The sequence below is a fragment of the Camelus ferus genome, chromosome 10, assembly GCF_009834535.1.
Source record: "Camelus ferus isolate YT-003-E chromosome 10, BCGSAC_Cfer_1.0, whole genome shotgun sequence".
NCBI classification, from domain to species: Eukaryota; Metazoa; Chordata; class Mammalia; order Artiodactyla; family Camelidae; genus Camelus; species Camelus ferus.
Window position 1 is genome coordinate 61,347,823 of NC_045705.1, and position 18,058 is coordinate 61,365,880.

General features: G+C 36.4%; 1 protein-coding gene across 9 annotated transcripts in view; it reads right to left on the minus strand.

Moving 5' to 3' along the window:
* Positions 1–18,058, minus strand: part of LOC102505856 (glycerophosphodiester phosphodiesterase domain-containing protein 4) — a 104,378-nt gene that overhangs the window by 31,891 nt on the left and 54,429 nt on the right. For all 9 annotated transcript variants that reach the window (XM_032489490.1, XM_032489491.1, XM_032489486.1 and 6 more), the window contains 2 exons: positions 17,736–17,818; positions 6,546–6,702 (listed from right to left, as the gene is read on the minus strand). In XM_032489490.1, the coding sequence (XP_032345381.1) occupies positions 6,546–6,702; positions 17,736–17,818 (240 nt within the window). The remainder of the gene's footprint in view (positions 1–6,545; positions 6,703–17,735; positions 17,819–18,058) is intronic.

The window sequence follows — 18,058 nt, forward strand, 5'->3', positions numbered from 1 at the left end:
ACTGAAGAAAAAGAAAGAGTCCAGCCTTTCTGGAGTTATTCCCGAGGAATAACTCTTCCAGACTTCAGACAATACTACAGAGCTACAGTAATCAAAACAGCATGGTATTGATACAAAAACAGACACATGGACCAATGGAACAGAATAGAGAGCCCAGAAATGAACCCACAAACTTTTGGTCAACTAATCTTCAACAAAGGAGGCAAGAATATACATTGGAATAAAGACAGTCTCTTCAGCAAATGGTGTTGGGGAAAATGGACAGCAGCATGTAAAGCAATGAAGCTAGAACACTCCCTTACACCATACACAAAAATAAACTCAAAATGGATCAAAGACTTAAACACAAAACAAGACACAATAAACCTCCTAGAAGAAAACATAGGCAAAACATTATCTGACATACATTTCAAAAATGTTCTCCTAGGACAGTCTACCCAAGCAATAGAAATAAAAGCAAGAATAAACAAATGGGACCTAATGAAACTTACAAGCTTCTGCACAGCAAAGGAAACCATAAGTAAAACAAAATGACAACCTACGGAATGGGAGAAAATTTTTGCAGATGAAACCAACAAAAGCTTGATCTCCAGAATATATAAGCAGCTCACACAACTTAATAAGGAAAATACAAACAACCCAATCCAAAAATGGGCAAAATACCTAAACAAGCAATTCTCCAAGGAAGAAATACCAATGGTCAATAGGCACATGAAAAAATGCTCAATATCACTAATTATCAGAGAAATGCAAATCAAAACTATGATGAGGCATCACCTCACACCAGCCAGAATCGCCATCATTCAAAAGTCCACAAATGACACGTGGGAAAGGCTGTGGAGAAAAGGGAACCCTCCTACATTGCTGGTGGGAATGCAGTTTGGTGCAGCCACTGTGGAAAACAGTATGGAGATTTCTCAAAAGACTAGGAACAGACTTACCATATGACCCACTAATCCTGCTCCTGGGCATATGTCCAGAAGGAACCCTACTTCAAAGAGACACCTGCACCCCAATGTTCATAGCAGCACTAGTTACAATAGCCAAGACATGAAAACAGCCTAAATGTCCATCAACAGATGACTGGTTAAAGAAGAGGTGGTATATTTATACAATGGAATACTATTCAGCCATAAAAACCGACAACATAACACCATTTGCAGCAACATGGATGTCCCTGGAGAATGTCATTCTAAGTGAAGTAAGCCAGAAAGAGAAAGAAAAATACCATATGAGATCGCTCATATGTGGAATCTAAAAAAAAGAAAAAGAACATAAACAGAAAACAGAAACAGACTCATAGACACAGAATACAAACTTGTGGTTGCCAAGGGGGCGGGGGGTGGGAAGGGACAGACTGGGATTTCATTAATTCTTGTTTTCCTTTAAATCCTTGATACATTAGGAATAGTTTTTGAAAAGTCCCTTTCTGTTAATTCTATCAGGTCTGTCTTTTCTGCATCTTTTTTTAATGAGTAGTTTTTCTCATGGTTTTAAGCCATATTTTTCTACTTCTTTGTATGCCTAGTAATTTTATTATTGGACCTTGGACAATAGTATTTGATACTGTTGTGTCTTAAAGCGCAGTACATTTTTTTTGGCAGATGTTTATGTTACTAGCAAAGCAATTTGATATTTTTTAGAGTGGGTCTAAAAAAGCCTTTAATCTAGGGCTTGTTTAGCCCTATTACTAAGGTGTGACCTTTCTGAGGTTTTTACTGAAGGGTCCACATGTCCAAAAAAGTCTGTCTTCCAGTATGTCTAGTTAGAACTTGAATATTTTCCAGACCCACGTGAGTTCTTAGAATGGTTCAGCTAAAAGCTCCCTAGTAGTACTTGGCCCAGCCTTGTGGAGCTTCCCCCTACTTGTGTGCCTCTTAGATAGCAGCTACGTACTCAAGCAGACCCCACGCAGATCTCTGGAGGCCTTTCTCTAGAGAGTGCTCTTCTTTCTGATAATGCACCCCTCAAAATTCCAGTCACCTTGATATTCCCAAAATCCAATCTCTCTCTCCTCAGTTCCACAAGATTGCCATGCTTTGCTTAGATTCCTCCTGCTGTGTGATGGCTGGAAAGTGCCTCTAGGCAGAGCATGAGGGCAACCATAAGGCTCTCCTATCTACTCCCTTCTCTCATGGATCATAGTTCTGCACTGACTGTTGTCCAGTATGTGAGAATGGCTATTTCATCACTTTTGTCTGGTTTTCCAGTTGTTTATGGCAGCAGGACATGTCTAGCACCTGTAAATTGTCATGGCCAGAAGTAGAAATGTTCATGCTTCATCTATAGCTCAACACTATTATAAAAACTGCCCATGTATTAAGCCCTCAATATGGTAGAAGTTGTAAAATATAAAAAGAGAAACTTTACCTTCCCAGTTAATATTGTGCAGGTAAAACAATAATATAAATGTTTCAGAGTTTGACAATTTTTTCAATTTTAAAGAATGGATTGGAAGTACCAGGAGAGCTGTTAATATTCTCAATGCCAATAATATGTTCTTACCCTTAATGAAAACAGACCAAATTAAAAAAAATTACGTATTATAATCTAGCAATAGAATATCTTATTCTCCTTTGTGACATTGTTGTTTACTATAATAAATTAACCAAACATATTCAATTTAATCATCATGTTGTTTCTGCTTTATTCCCATGTTTGTCTGAAGGTTATTTCTATAAGATACAAATCAGAAATTGGAAAGGCTAAACTCAAAATCTTGTTTAAAAGGACTGTACAGATACTCTCTTATCTACTGATATGCAAGGAAAAAACTCAAGGAAACAGGCTTCCTAGAGTAAGCTGACATTGTCATCTCAATTAGACATCAATCAATCTTATATTAGGGGACTGAGTCAAATTTCCAAGATTAAATTTTACGGCAGGAGCAGATAACTCTGCAGAAGCACATTGATAACCTTAGATATAGCAGGACATTAACTATGCCAGATTGAATTAACTGATGAGGGCAAGCTAATCATGCTTATTCATTTTGGAATTTTATGGTATTCTTTTTAACATTCTATTTTCTGATGGACATATGAGAACACCAATTCTCTTTGGACTTTTTTCTGTTACACTTGTACAAATTATTTGGCATCTTGTTCTCAGCACCCCTCAGATCAGGTACAAATACTTTTCACTGAGTCCCTATGTTTCATAGCAATGTAGTCACTTGCATTAAGTTGAATAAAAATTTGTCCTCCTTTTCACTGGGATACAATTGGACAAACTGTGTAATCAATGCCATATCTGAAGGAGTATATTTGAGAATACATTTCATTCAATCCAATATGACAAGCCCCCAGTCCCGACTAAGGACACTGATGCCTAGGAGTCTTGGCTGTTGTACCTTGGTGTCTGTTGTTGTACATTGTCCCAGCATTACAGGTAGTAAGAAAGTCACTGATATGCAGAGAAAGGAGGGAGGGATTTGCCCACATTTGCAGGTACACATATGAAACCAGGTACAAATAAACTTATTTTAGAAATAATAATGATAAAAGAACTCTGGAGTGAGAGAGAATATTAAAAGTGAAGTTCCTGATTCCCTAAAAATTCTCCAGACAGAAACTAATAGCCTTAGCAGCTGTTCATCATGACCTGACTCTAGATTTCCTGATTATACAACCAGGAACCTTATGTGGGTTAACTGACCCTTTTTATTGCAGCAATGGAAATTAATAAAGCCAAATAACACAAAATCACGAGATCAGCCTCTAAATAGTCTATAAAAGTTATTTATGATCACAAGAGGGGGATGTAAATTATTCAAAACTTAGAAATAAGGCAAAAAGTTGACAGCCGGACCTTGTAATATCATGGTAATACACTGTTTACTAAGCACACTGATAAAACAAATTTTCACATGTTGAGATAGATATAGGGAAATCATTCTGACTTACACATGATTTAACTTGAATTATATGCTAACTAAAACAGCCTGTTTGTGGTCTATCAACATGCACTGTACATTTGCTTTAATTATTAAGGAAAAGCACACAATGAACCCAAGTAAAGAATGTCCATATTAAAAATAAAGATTAAATGCCTCCCATCCTGGGACACCAATGCTTGTAATTCCCTAGATAAGACTCCCCTCCCAGGTGCCAAGGCCATGCTGACTGGCTGTATATGTGCTGATCTGTGTGGTTTGTTTGGAAATCTTGAAGAAATGTATCCCTGACTTATTTAATGTTCTTTGTTCTGACAAGATATAAAACTGTGCTTGAAGCCATGCTTCACAGAAACCTCTTCTCAGAGTAATCTAGGAAGCAGGCTTCCACATTAGTCCTCAGTTTGGCTCAAACAAAACTCTTTTCTATTCTTATTATTGATTGTTTATTGATTATTTTTGTTGAAAACTCCTAAGGGTCATCTAACTCTTAGGGGAATGCACCTTTCTTTGAATTACTATTTATTACTGATTATGGCCAAAATAAAGTTAGATGTTGACTTGTAGAAAACTGATAAAAGTCAAAATGATTTTTGTCCAGTAGAGATACAAATGAGTTTGGATTGAGAAGACAACTCCAAAGGAAGGCCTTACCATCATAGAGTATATTAACTGAATTAATGTACTAAGTTTGTTTCCAACAAGCAATGTAATTTCATTATTTCTGTTGTATTGACTATATGCATGTTGGTTTCTCACTTTGCTTTTGAGTGTGTTTTGTCACCCTGCTTGTTTCCACATTAACAAGCTAAATATAACTTGTATTCTTCTATTTATATGCATGAAAATTATATATCATTGTAATTATGAGATCTATACTTTCACAAATGGATATAAAAATGCCCCATAAAAATGTTTTTGCTGGAGAAACAGCAACTCAGCTGAGCCTCCAGGGACAACTCCCAGAACTTTCATATCTATTTTTATTTCAGTGTTGATCAGATTAACTACTGAATTTTCAGAAATAATCTCAAGAATTAACTAACAAATCAATCAACAAAAATAATCAATTCACCACCATCATCAACTCATAATTATAATCAATCAAATGAAGAGTAATACAGAATAATTTTCACAAACAAAACCCATTTCTTTGCTATGGAAATTTATCCAAATATCCAAATCTTTTAAATTGTGTGCCAACACCACTTTGACCACCTATGACTACACAACATGCAAGTAAAGAAAGCTCCACAATCAAACCTAAAAATAAAGCCTCCTAGAAAACCATATTTGAAGCCAAGGTTTCAGGATACTCTGCAGGAGCCAGAGTATTATTATAAGTAAACACTGCAAGTGTACCATCTAAATATGCTAAAATAAAACTGTTAATCCTAAAAAAAAATCCACCAAAATTTATTACAATAACATATCCAACCCTACCACTTGCAATAAGTAAGACTTTTATGAGCCATACGTTAAACATTAGATACAATAACAGCCTTTTCATTCAGAACACACATTTGCCAAAACACGAGCTGTGGCTGACTAATCCAATATATACATTCTAATAAAGTATCCCTAGTTTGTATGCGTCTAGTTATTCATGTATGATGAGTCTTATATACACAGAAACCTGGAATATCAGATTGATCCCATCATTTTCACATATGGAAACAGCGTTTATGAGCCATGTACTCATGAGAATAAGTACTCTGAGGTGACACAGTAATTAAAAATCAACTTGCAGCTATCCCTTATATTAACACTAGTTAACAGAACGAATTTGAAGTGGCTAAGTCTATCTTTACATAATTCTTTAATTTCTACTATTTTAACATGAAAAAGGATCCAGTCAGTCCTCTAGATTAACATCAAATATAAATAAAATTCCATTTCACCCTTAGTACATAATCAAAAGTACCTTAAGATTTATTTTCCTAATTACACAGTTACCTGGTAACTGACCCCCAACTCTGCTGCCATAGGTGCTAGCAATATGAATGTCTGCTGTCTGTCCTGCTCAGATGTTTATCGTCAAAATCACACACTCAAAACAAGTATATCTGACTGATAAAACCTAGGTCACATGGATTTCCCCTAGACATGTGATAACCTGGAAAATGTAAGTTGTTATGTTTTCCTTAACCTAGCTTGAGAAGGCAGACTTGACTTTTATCACATGCAAATTTGACCCTTTGTTTTACCCACTTTAGAATACTCTGGATAATTATAAACTCTCTAACTTGTGATTTAAGCATTGCTATCCTCTCCTCTCAAGATGTTTTCCTGATTCTTCTCCCAATCTATCTCCCATCTCCTCCTAATATCTCTCCTCTCTCTCTCCTTCCCTTCCTCTCTTTTCTTTCTTACACACAGACACCTCCCCCCCTCCCATATCCCCTCTTGCTCCAGTGTACTGTAATCTCTGAAACAAACCACCATCACTGCCCACGGTTCCCCTTAGTAATGATCTTTCAGCTCAAATGATACCTCTGCATGAAGTGTTCTCCAACCCTCTCAGGTAGAACCATTTACACTTGCATCAAAATTACACTGTACACAGTGTATTTATCTCCAGGAGTAGCACATGACCTCCTACAAAAGAGGGATTCAATGCAGGTTTTCTGACCTGGGGAATGTGTCTTACCTGTGAATGTGAAAACCATTTGCCCGCATTCAGAGTCGCCAGAAAATCCCAATCAAATAGGCTAGGGTGTCGGAGGGAGGCATTTGGCAGGACCTCCTTGATATTGGTTGTTCTTCTCAGGCTAAGGTCATGCATGAGAAAAGGCACATGATCGTAACTGCAGGCAGAGGGGGAAAACAGGGGAAGGGATGAACAGGCTGAATTCAGTCACCTTGGCAGATAGGGTTCTGACCATCAAGGTCAGAAGTCTTACTAGGGTTCCTTTCTCCCTTTTAAATATCAGTAAAGGACTAAGTACCAGTCCTAATTTACAGTTGATGTCAATTTTTTTTTTTGCTTTAGGGATTAATCTTTTATGGTGTTCCCAGAGCCATACTAAGTGGGGACCCAGACAATCTTCCTGTGTTTCTCTGATCCATTTTCCAGCTAGGCACCTGACCTGAGTATTTCTTGTTCTAGACGGTTCAGGTGATATCATTTCTCATTCTTTTTTCTGATGTTTACCTTCAAGAAATTCTGCTTTTATAAGAATCTCTCTAAAGGTAGCACTAGAGAATTTTAAAATATATAACATATTTTCTAATCAAAAAAGAAAAAAAAAGAAGAATCTCTCTTCCTTTCTCATTAAAAATACCTATGAATAGAACTCTGCAATGGCCATGAGGGAGTAATAGGGTTGAAACTTAGCTTCCTGCCCATTAACAAGTAGAAAACTAGATAAAATAAAGAAATAACTTATTCAGCCAATGAACAACAAGGAACATAGCACGAAGGACTTGGAGAAAAGGCAAACAAATGAAATAAGCTCTACCATTAGCCAGGCTTCTTTCTTGTCAGTGAGTACTAGACTGTAGCAATGGGAGGGAAAACCTAAAAGGGACTCAGCTATTGTGCTGAAATGAGGAGAAAGATATCAGATGAAGGAGAAGTTAAGACAGCTAGAATTTGTGGATTAGAGTTCCACTGGGGATTGAACTATACTGGAAAAAAAAAAAAAAAAAGACTGCCAGGAAAATATGCAGAGTTCCCTTGCATGTATGGCTAAATATCAATGTGTAACCTTGCAGAGTAAGTAAAACTCTATGACGCCTGCCAAGAACAACTTCAAGGAAAAGAAAAATTACCAGAAAGTCCTAAGACAGTTTGGACATCTCACACTTAAGTTACATCCAGTGAGAGTAGAGATCTCAATAATTAAACAGGCAATCTCTAGAAACTCCAGGGGGCCATACCTTTAAAATGGGGATAATTTAGAAATGGAGTGACTTTAGAACCTCCAGTAAAGAGCATAAAAACACATCTCCAAAAGATTGAACTAATCTTCAATTAACTTAACTCCCTGCTAGAAAAAGTCTAAAATTCTTTCACGAAGAGCAAGCAAATATAGTATCCAGTCTGGTAACACCACAATGTCTGGCATGTAAACAAAATTTAACAGGCAGGTAAAGAAGCAGGAGAATGTACCCATAACCAGGAGAAATTACCCAATAATGGCAAACATGGAAATGAAAGAGATGACAGAATAAATAAGGATACTAAATTATGTAAAACATAAATGATATATATAACAGATATAAAGGAAAACATGAATATAATGAAGACATAAGAGTAAGAAATAAAAAATAAAGGGAAATTCTAGAGCTTAAGTAATAAGATAACTGAAATGAAAATTTCATCATATGAAATTATCAACAGATTTGATACTACAGATGATGCAAAGATCAGTGAATTTGAAGATGTAGGAATAGAATTTATCCAAATGATTTGTGAGACAGTATCAAGCAATACTATATATGTTGACTGGGGTCTTTAGAGGAGGGGAAGAACAGAAAAAAAATTATGAGGAAATGAAAGTAAAAAAATCTTCAAAATTTGATAAAAAATGTGCACCAACATATTCATGAATATAAATGAATACCAAGAAGGATAAAATATAAGAATTTACATACACATGCACACTCCCACATTAAGAATTATTATAATACAATCTGTCCAATTTTCAATCCTCCCCAAACCACAGGGCATAAAAAAACAGGAAAGTACAGCCCATTCAAAGGAAAAAAAAAAAATCTACAGAAACTGTCTCTAAAAAAGAGCCGATGTGAGATATACTAAACAGACTTTAAAACAACCATATTAAAAATACTCAAGGAACTAAAGGAAGATGTGGATAAAGTCAAGAAAACAATAAATGAATAAAATGGTAATAGTAATAAAGGGATTTAAAAAAAAAAAACTAGAAAGATACCAAAAAGAAATTCTGGAACTAAAATGAACAAGAAGTAAATAAAAAACTGACTAGAGGGGGTTCAAAGGCAAATTTAAGCAGGCAGAAAAATAGTCAGAACTTGAAGATAGGACAATAAAAGTTATTGTGTCTGAGGAACAGAATGGAAAAAGACTGTGGAAAAGTGAAGAGAATCTAAGTCTCCTGACACCAAAGCTAGACAAACACACTACCAAAAAAGGAAACTACAGTTTAATATCCCTAATGAAGAGCAAGGCAAAAATCCTCAACAAGATACCAGCAAGTAGAAGTCAGCAGTGTATTAACAGGATTATAAACCATGACCAAGTGAGATTTATTCTGAAATGCAAGAATGATTCAACATACCAAAATCCATCAATATAATACACCACATAAATAGAATGAAGAGGGAAAAAAACCCACATGATCATCTCAACTGATGCAGAAAAAGCATCTGACAAAATTCAACACGCTTTCATGATAAAAATACTCAACAGACTAGAAATAGAAGGAAACTACCCCAAGATAATTGAAGACACATGAAAAACCCAGGGCCAACATTTTAATTCAATGGTGAAAGACTGAAAGCCTTTTCTCTAACATTAGGAACAAGGCAAGGGTGTCCACTTTTGGAACTTCTATTCATAGTAGACCTGGAAGTTCTAGCTAGAGCAATCAGGCAACATAGGGAAATAAAAAGCATCCAGGCTAGGAAGGAAGAAATAAAATTACATCTGTTTTTAGATGATATGATCTTATATGTAGAAAACCTTAAGAATACTCACACACAATATAGACGAATTCAGTAAAGTATACAAGGTCAACACAAAAATCAGCTGCATTTCTGTACACTAAGATTAAATAATCCGAAAAGGAAATTACAAAAGCAACTCCATTTAGCATTCATTTAGTAAAAGAATAAAATACTTAAGAATTAACTTAATCAGTGAGATGAAAGACTTATACAATGAAATCTAGAAAACATTACTGAAATAAATGCAAGAAGACATACATAAATGGCGATACATCCCATGTTCATGGATTGGAAGACTTAACATTATCAAGATGTCAATACTACCAACAGCAATCTACAGACTCAGTGCAATCTCTAACAAAACCTCAATGACATTTTATGAAGAAACTGAAAAACTCATCCTAAAATTCACATGAGATCACAAGAAATCTCAAATACCCAAAACATGCTGGAAAAAAAGAACAAAACTAGAGGACTCACACTACCTGATTTTAAAACTTACCATAAAGCAACAGTAATCAAAACAGTATGGTACTGGCATAAAGACAGACAAATAGATCAATAGACTAGAGAGCCCAGAAACAAACCCTCACATATATGGTCAAATGATTTTTGACAAGAGTGCCAAGAACATTCAACAAGGAAAAGACAATCTTTTCCACAAATAGTGCTGTGAAAACTGGATATTCACACAAGAAGAATGAAACTGGACCTTTACCTAATACCATATACAAAAATTAACCCAAAATGAATCAAAGACCTAAATGTAAGAAAAAAATATTAAAACTCTTAGAAGAAAACAGGGGAAAAATCATGACATTGGATTGTTCAATAATTTTTTTTTTGCTTTGACAATAAAGGTGGAGGCAAAAACAAAACAAAATTTGACAAATTGTTTTCATGAAAATTAAAAATTTTATGCATCAAAATGTACTATCAACAGCCTAAAAAGGCAACCCACAGATTTTAAGAAAATACTGTAAATCATATATGTGATAAGGGATTAATATCTAGAATATATAGAGAACTCCCAAATCTCAACAACAAAAAACCAAACAACTCAATTCAAAAATGAGCAAAGTACTCGACTAGACATTTGTCCAAAGAAGATCTGGAATGGCTAATAATTACACAAAGAGGCTCAACATCACTAATCAGTAGAGAAATGCAAACCAAACTTGTAATGAAATGCTACCTCACAACCATTAAGATGGCTCCTATGAAAAATAACAGAAAACAACATAAGGTGGTACAGATCCTTGTAGAAAAGAGTATGGCAGTTCCTCAAAATATAAAAAACAGAATTACCTTATGACCCAGCAATCTCACTTCTGGGTGTATACCCAGATGAACTGAAAGCAGGGTCTCAATGAGGTATATATGCACCCATGTTCATGACTGCATCATTAACTATAGCTAAAATGTGGAAGCAACACTAGCGTCCATCAACTGATGAGTGGAGAAGAAAAATGTGGTATGTATATACAGCAGAATATTATTCATCCTGCTTAAGATGGAAATTCTGCAATATGCTACAGTATTGAGAACTTTATGCTAAGTGAGATGAGCCAGCAACATAAAAAAAAATACTGTATGATTCCACTTACATGGGATGCTTAGAGTAGTCAAAATCACAGAGGCAGAAAGTAGACTGGGATTGTCAGGGGCTGGGGTCAGGGAGGAGGAGGAAATGGGGAGTTATTCTTTAATGGGTATAGAGATTCAGTTTTACAAGATAAAAAGTTATGGAGATGAATGGCTGAAGGTTATGCAACATTATAAATATATATAATAGCACTGAACTATACATTTAAAAATGATTAAGAAGGTAAATTTTATGTTTTTTATTTTACCACAATTTTAAAAATTTGAAATAAAAAAGGCCACCATAATACATTCATTGGGAAAGCAGCCCAGACAACACTTGTTTTCTTGGTGAATAAGTGTATCTCAAGTGGAAAGAAGAATTAAATACATGTATGTTTAAAACAAGCATACCTATGTTATCACTATTGTACTTAAGGAATCTCTGGGTATTTAGTATTTTAAATAAATTTATATGTTGGCTCAGGTTACCTTTGTAATTCCAGTTTAAAATATGGAGTATGGCAACTGACCTAGATTTGTAAGTTCAAAACTCCGTACAGTTATAAAAGGATTTGAAAGATATAAAAACATTTAAAATCAATATTGTTATACATTTAACATGTTAAATTTTATATAAAAAATTACTAAGTTCTCTGAAAAGACTGAATCAGGCAACTGGAATACCTAAAAAAGAAAATTATTAAATCCATTATTGTCGTTTCAAACATCTAAAGTATTTAATTAACTAAAAAGGCATTGACTATTATTCAAAAGCTCTCAAAAATGATGGTTAAAATGTGAGACTTATAAGTGGAATAACATTAGTAAGCTAAATATAAAAGCTTGAGAACAAACTAGGGTTTGAATTTAATAAATAGAATATTTCTCTGATTTTAATCGAAGTAAAATGTTTCTGGCACACAAAATCACCTCAAGGCACAAAGCAAACTTACACTTAATTTTAAAAATGAAGGGAAAAGTTAAAATGCTTTCATACAAACAAAAGGTGAATAATTCATTTCCAGCAGACTTGCAGTATAATACAAATGAAAAGATGTTCTCAGGCAAAAAGTAGGTACCAACTGGAAGCTTAGATCTACACAAAAGAATGAAAAGTATCAGAAATGATACGAGTAAACAGTTAAAACTTTTTTCTTACTTAAAAGATTTCTTTAATTATCAACTGTTTATAGCAAAAATTAACAGCAATGTATTGGGAGATGACAGTAACAGGTCAAAGGATGAGAGAGGTGAAAATAGAAGTACACTGTTGAAAGATTGTATTTCACACAAAAATGTATAATAACCAAAAAAAGAGGTGATAGATTAAAGATCATATTGTAACTCTAGTGCAACCACTAAAAAAAAAAAAGAGGCATGGCTAATAAGCCAGCAGTGAAGATAAAATCCTAAAAAATACCCGTTAATCTAAAAGGTGGCAGGAAATGAGAAAACAAATAGGAAGATAGTAGAGCGCTCGCCTCAGGTGTAAAATTTAAGGGAGGTGCCAAAAAATGAATAATCCATATAAATACTATTTTAATGGAATATTTAAAAATCTAAATTAATGTAAAAATCCTTGATAAACAAAATACTAAATTTCAAATATAAACAGAATTAGTATTACTGATTTTTCCCTTTGCCTCAGGCTCTAATATGGCTCGGCATAGCACATCTTTACTGAAATGTCTGAAATCTTGTTCATCGTGGGTGTTAAAAGGGTAAGTAATTCTGACAGAAATGATTCATTTTGAGTTAATTTTTGTATAAGGTGTGAGGTATAGGATGAAGTTCTCCACCACTCCCGCCTCCACAATAGAAGTCCAAATGTTCCAACACCATTTATGCGAAAGACTATCTTTATTTCATTGATCTTTCACCTTTGTTGGGGAAAAGAAAACAGGTGTGGACTGGGGTCCAATTCTGGAATCTCTATTTTGTTGTCTGACCCTCCTCCATTTCTACATTGTCAGGATTACTGCTAGCTGTAGACAGGCTGGGATCTGGGACCTGGGACCCTGCTGCAGTGCTTGCACAGGTTGGGACCTGGGGCCTGGGAACCTGGGCTGCAATGCTTGCATGGGGACAAATGTTTCCTGTGATGACAGAGTGATAGACAGTTTCTCAAATTACCAGAGAGAGAGGTGCATACTGCCCAATAATAAGTCTTTGAAAGCAAAATTACAAAAGAAAACTAACATATTACTAGTTTTACATTAAATATCATTCATCTGATGCCTATGTAATGATAAGATATCCACTTCAAATGATAGGCTATCTACTTAAATGTAAATCTTGCCCACAATAGTCTCTCTATATATATCTTATTATTGAAAAAAATCCATGTATAAGTGGACCTCTGCAGTTCAAATTCACATTGTTCAAGGGTCAACTGTGTATCTCTTTATATAATTTATTGGTGTGGTTACCCCAGAGATTACTATATATATATGTATAATTTATCATATTCCACCGTTGTCAACATTCTACCACTTCAAGGAGAATGTATAAAACTAAACACTTTTTAGGTCCCTTTACCCTACCTCCTTCCTTTATATGATATAGATGTCTTAAATATCTCAAAATATATTGAGATTCATATCAGACAATATTATAGTTTTTGCTTTTAACCATCAAACATAATTTTCAAACTCTAGGAGGAAAATTGCCTTACTTATTTATATATTACCCTCTCCTTGGGTCTTTCTTTATTCCTGATGTTCCAAGTTGACTTCTTTTCCCCTGTATTATTGAGATGTAACTGACATAAAACATTTTATGAGTCTTAGCTGTACAACATAATAATTTGATATATGTACACAAGCTGACTTTTAAAATCATTTTGTCTGAAGAACTTTTATTTCCATTTGGTTCTTCCTTATTCCTTTTGTTTCTCTGCTAAGACATTCTACATTTTCACTTGTTTAACAAGTGTTCATAACTGTTTGTCAGAGACATTTTATGATACCTGCTTTAAATTCTTAGATAATAATTCCAACATCCATTTCTCTTGCTGTTGATATCTACTGATTATCTTTCCTCATTTAAGTTGAGATTTTTGCAGGTTTTGGTCTGATGAAAATTTTGGATTGTATCCTGGGCATTGCGAGTTTTAGGAGATTTGGTTCCCTATTAAAATCTATTTAAACAGATAGTTAACATATTAGGGTTTGAATACATGTCCTAGCTCACAATTATAGTCTGTGGCACAAATGCCAATTTAGTTTTCAAAGGCTATGCAGCGCCTCTCCCACCTTCACACTATGGGTTACCCAGAGGTCAATCTAAAACATGGATGGTGTTCCAAACAATTGTTCAGTTATCAAATCTTCTGCTATGTTGTTTCTGTGTGGTTTCATGCATGGGTTATACAAAGGTCTGCCAGGGATTTCATATACAGGTTTTCAAAATCCATTTCTCCAGCAAGGCAGTTCCTCAGAAAATTAAACATAGGTTTACCATGTGATCAAGCAATTCCACTTTTGGATATATACCCAAAGAACTGAAAGCAGATTATTAAGGATATCTGCACATTTACATTCATACGAGCATTATTCAAAATAGCCAAAAGACAGAAGCAAACCAAATGTCCATCAGTGGATAAACAGATAAGCAAAATGTGGTATACATATACAATGGAGTATCATTCAATCTGAAAAGGGAAGGAAATTCTGTCACATGCGACAACATGGATCAATTTTGAGGACATTATGCTGAGTTAAATAAGACAGTCACAAAAAGATAAATACACTGATTCGACTTATATGTGGTATCTGAAGAAGTCAAAGTCATAGAAACAGAATGGTGGTTAGCTGAAGTTGAGGGAGAAGGAAGAGGGAGTCGTTGCTTAATGACTACAGATTATCAGATTTGGAAGATGAAAAAGTTCTAGAGATTTTTTCACAACAATGTGAATATACTTAACACTATTGAACTGTACACTTAAAGATGGTTACAATGGCAAATTTTGTTACATGATTTTTGACAGAATTTTTTTAAAAAGAAAGAAATTCTGAGATATGCTACGAAATAGAAGAATACTGACATTATGCTAAGTGATAAGAACCAGACACAAACAAATATCGTATGACTCTGCTTATATCAGAACGAGAATAGTCAAATTCATAGAAAGAGAAAACAGGATGGTGGCTGCCAGAGCTTGGGTGGAGGGGAGATCAAGGATGTTATTTAACAGGTAGAGTTTCAGTTATGAGAAGATGGAAAAGTTCTAGAGATGGATGGTGGTAATGGAAGCAAAACAAGGTGAATGTATTTAATGCCATTAAACTACACTAAAAATGGTTAAAATGGTAAATTTTATTTTAAGTATACTTTACACCACAGGAAAAAAAAATCACTTTCTCTAGAAAACTTCTCAATATATCTCCCTTCACTCTTAAGTTGAGGGAGAAAGGAGAGGGGCACCATCTCTTACTACAGGGCAGAAATAGACAACAGGGACCTGCCCACAGTCTCCAGGACCGCAGCCCCAAGTGGACAGAGGGGACGGGGTGGCTTCTGTGTGCTGTTCACCTGAGTAGGACGGGTCTGGTCAAAACATTTATATCCTGCTGGACGACCCTTCTGCCAGTCCTTTGGCTAGAGAGAGCAGATTTTTTGTGGGGCTATTTTTGGCTGCAGCTACAGGTGTTTCTGGGTCAGGTCTCTCCAGAGCTCATGTCAGGATACATGAGGAAAAAAATAAACAACAGGAAACTTGCTCCCTAGCAGGAAGTTCCTTCAGTCTTACGAATCCAGCCAGTCTACCTTCTTTCTCTCATCTTTCAGAGTCTTCTGTCAGTTGCTTTGTGAATTATGTCCAGCTTTAAATTTTTTTGATATTTTTGTAATTCTTGGAGAGAACAGAGTGGAATGTGTAGAAGTTCCAGTAGCTGCTACCACAGCACTCCCCAGGGTCCTGTGCTCCTCTTAAAAGAGGAACTACTTAGTAAACTGAGGTAACTATTTAGTTACCTGACACTTCATTTCCTGTTCTAGTTACTGCTGTGGTACTGGTGTGCCGACTGCACTATGACAGATAAGCAATTTTTGTTAATGATGAAGCCTAAGCCACGATCATCACTGTGGATGGTGGAGGTATGTGGAGGAGAGGATCACTGTAAATGAAGATGTCAACACGCAGAGAAACTGGGGGTTGGGAGGATCATCTACAATGAACTTGAAGACACAGAAGTAAGAGAAGAGAGAACAACGTGCCAGGAGCTCGCTGGCTCAGCACCATTAGCACATTATGCCACGACCAACAGGCACTTGTACAAATGAACCCAGAAGACCTGCTAAAACATCCAGTCTCAATCCTGATCCAAATATGCTGCATGGAACAGTTGTCATTGTTGGGTAATGTCAAGAACCCCAGTCTGGGGTCAGGGAATCTAGTTCTATCCTGGTTTTACTGTGTGCCTAGGGCCTTATGTCCTTACCAATACATTTCCCTTCTTTGATTCCAGATTCAAACCACTCATTGTGACACAGGATGTTCATTTCTTCTCTGTTTGCCTCACAGAATGGCTGTGAAGGGAGTAGTACACACCACATTCACTACCACAGCCATGCTACAGTCCACTTCTGCTTCCAGCTTTTCTAATTCCGGCTGCTCAGGTACATAGATTATACAGAAAAGCATGTCTTTTTGTCCTCACCCCTGCTCCGATCCAAGTCTTCCTTTGTTTTCCCCTCGACACTGCTATAGTCTACTACCGAGACGATTCTCCCTCGCATTTGCTAGATGAGTCTTTCTAAAACAACAGGTAATCTGCCCTCAAAAACCCATCATGGATGCCCATCACACATTTCGGGATCTCCACGATCCAGTCTCAGTAAGTCCTGCAGCCACATTCCCCCTCACACAGCTCTCTCTTGTCTTCAAAGCGTATTACTTTCGCCATCCACGCCTGTTAGCTCACTGATCTACAAACTTGTTACTTCTCACTTAGATGCCTTTGAATGAGCTGTTGCCTCTGCCCCAGTTACCCTCTTTCCCCATCTCTGCTTGGTAAAATATTTTTCCTTCAAGGCTCAACCCAAACACAGTTCTGAGCACACAGATCTTTTTCACAGAGTAGGAGATGGCTTTTTCCTCCTCCACTGAGGTTCCACTGCGTTTGCCTTACTCTTCTCCAGAAGGCAAATAGTCTTCGACTGTGGATGTGTAAATATGCCATGTCTCCTTCACTGGCTGGGAAGAACTCTTAGGCAGGACTCTATCTTACTCATTTGCCTCTCCCCTGTACTCAGAAGAAGGCCTGGAAAATAGTAGCTGCCCAGGGAATGTTAGTTAAATACATTGCTAAGGTGGGGCAGGGGGACAAGCTGTACACATGTTTACAGTGGGGAGAAATTTGAATTCTATGTGGAGACTATACAGAGTATGCATGGTTTATGAGCCCGTGACTGAGCATGTAGGGGTACAGATGTACAGTCTGTAAAGGAGAAGTGGTTCATGTATGTGTGCGATGTGCAGATGTCCCACGTGAACATGGGGGAAACTCCCCAGGGCTTGCCCTCTCTACAACTGGGGCCAGGCTGGAGTCCTCCAGGGCACTGGTCTTCCCTCCTCCCACCCTGGCCCCTTCTTTCCTACCTTATATGCACATCACTCTCTAGGCCAAAGGCTCCATGTTCAACAGCTTTCTCAAAGGACATCATGGTATTCTCAGGCCCCAGCTGTGGAAGACAAGGACATCGGGCCCTTAATCCAGAGTCTTGTCTGTCAACGTCCCTTTTAGGGTAGAGAGGGAGCCCAGTAATGAAAGGGCTTTTAGAGCAAAGTTTGGCTCCACTGGCTCTTTCTCCAAAGAACCTGCCTACATTCTCCTTTACCCAATCTGATTTGGGATCTGCTCATCTGAGGCAATGTCACTGGGCAAAGTAAAGAGAAATGGACTGAGAATTATAATTGATTTG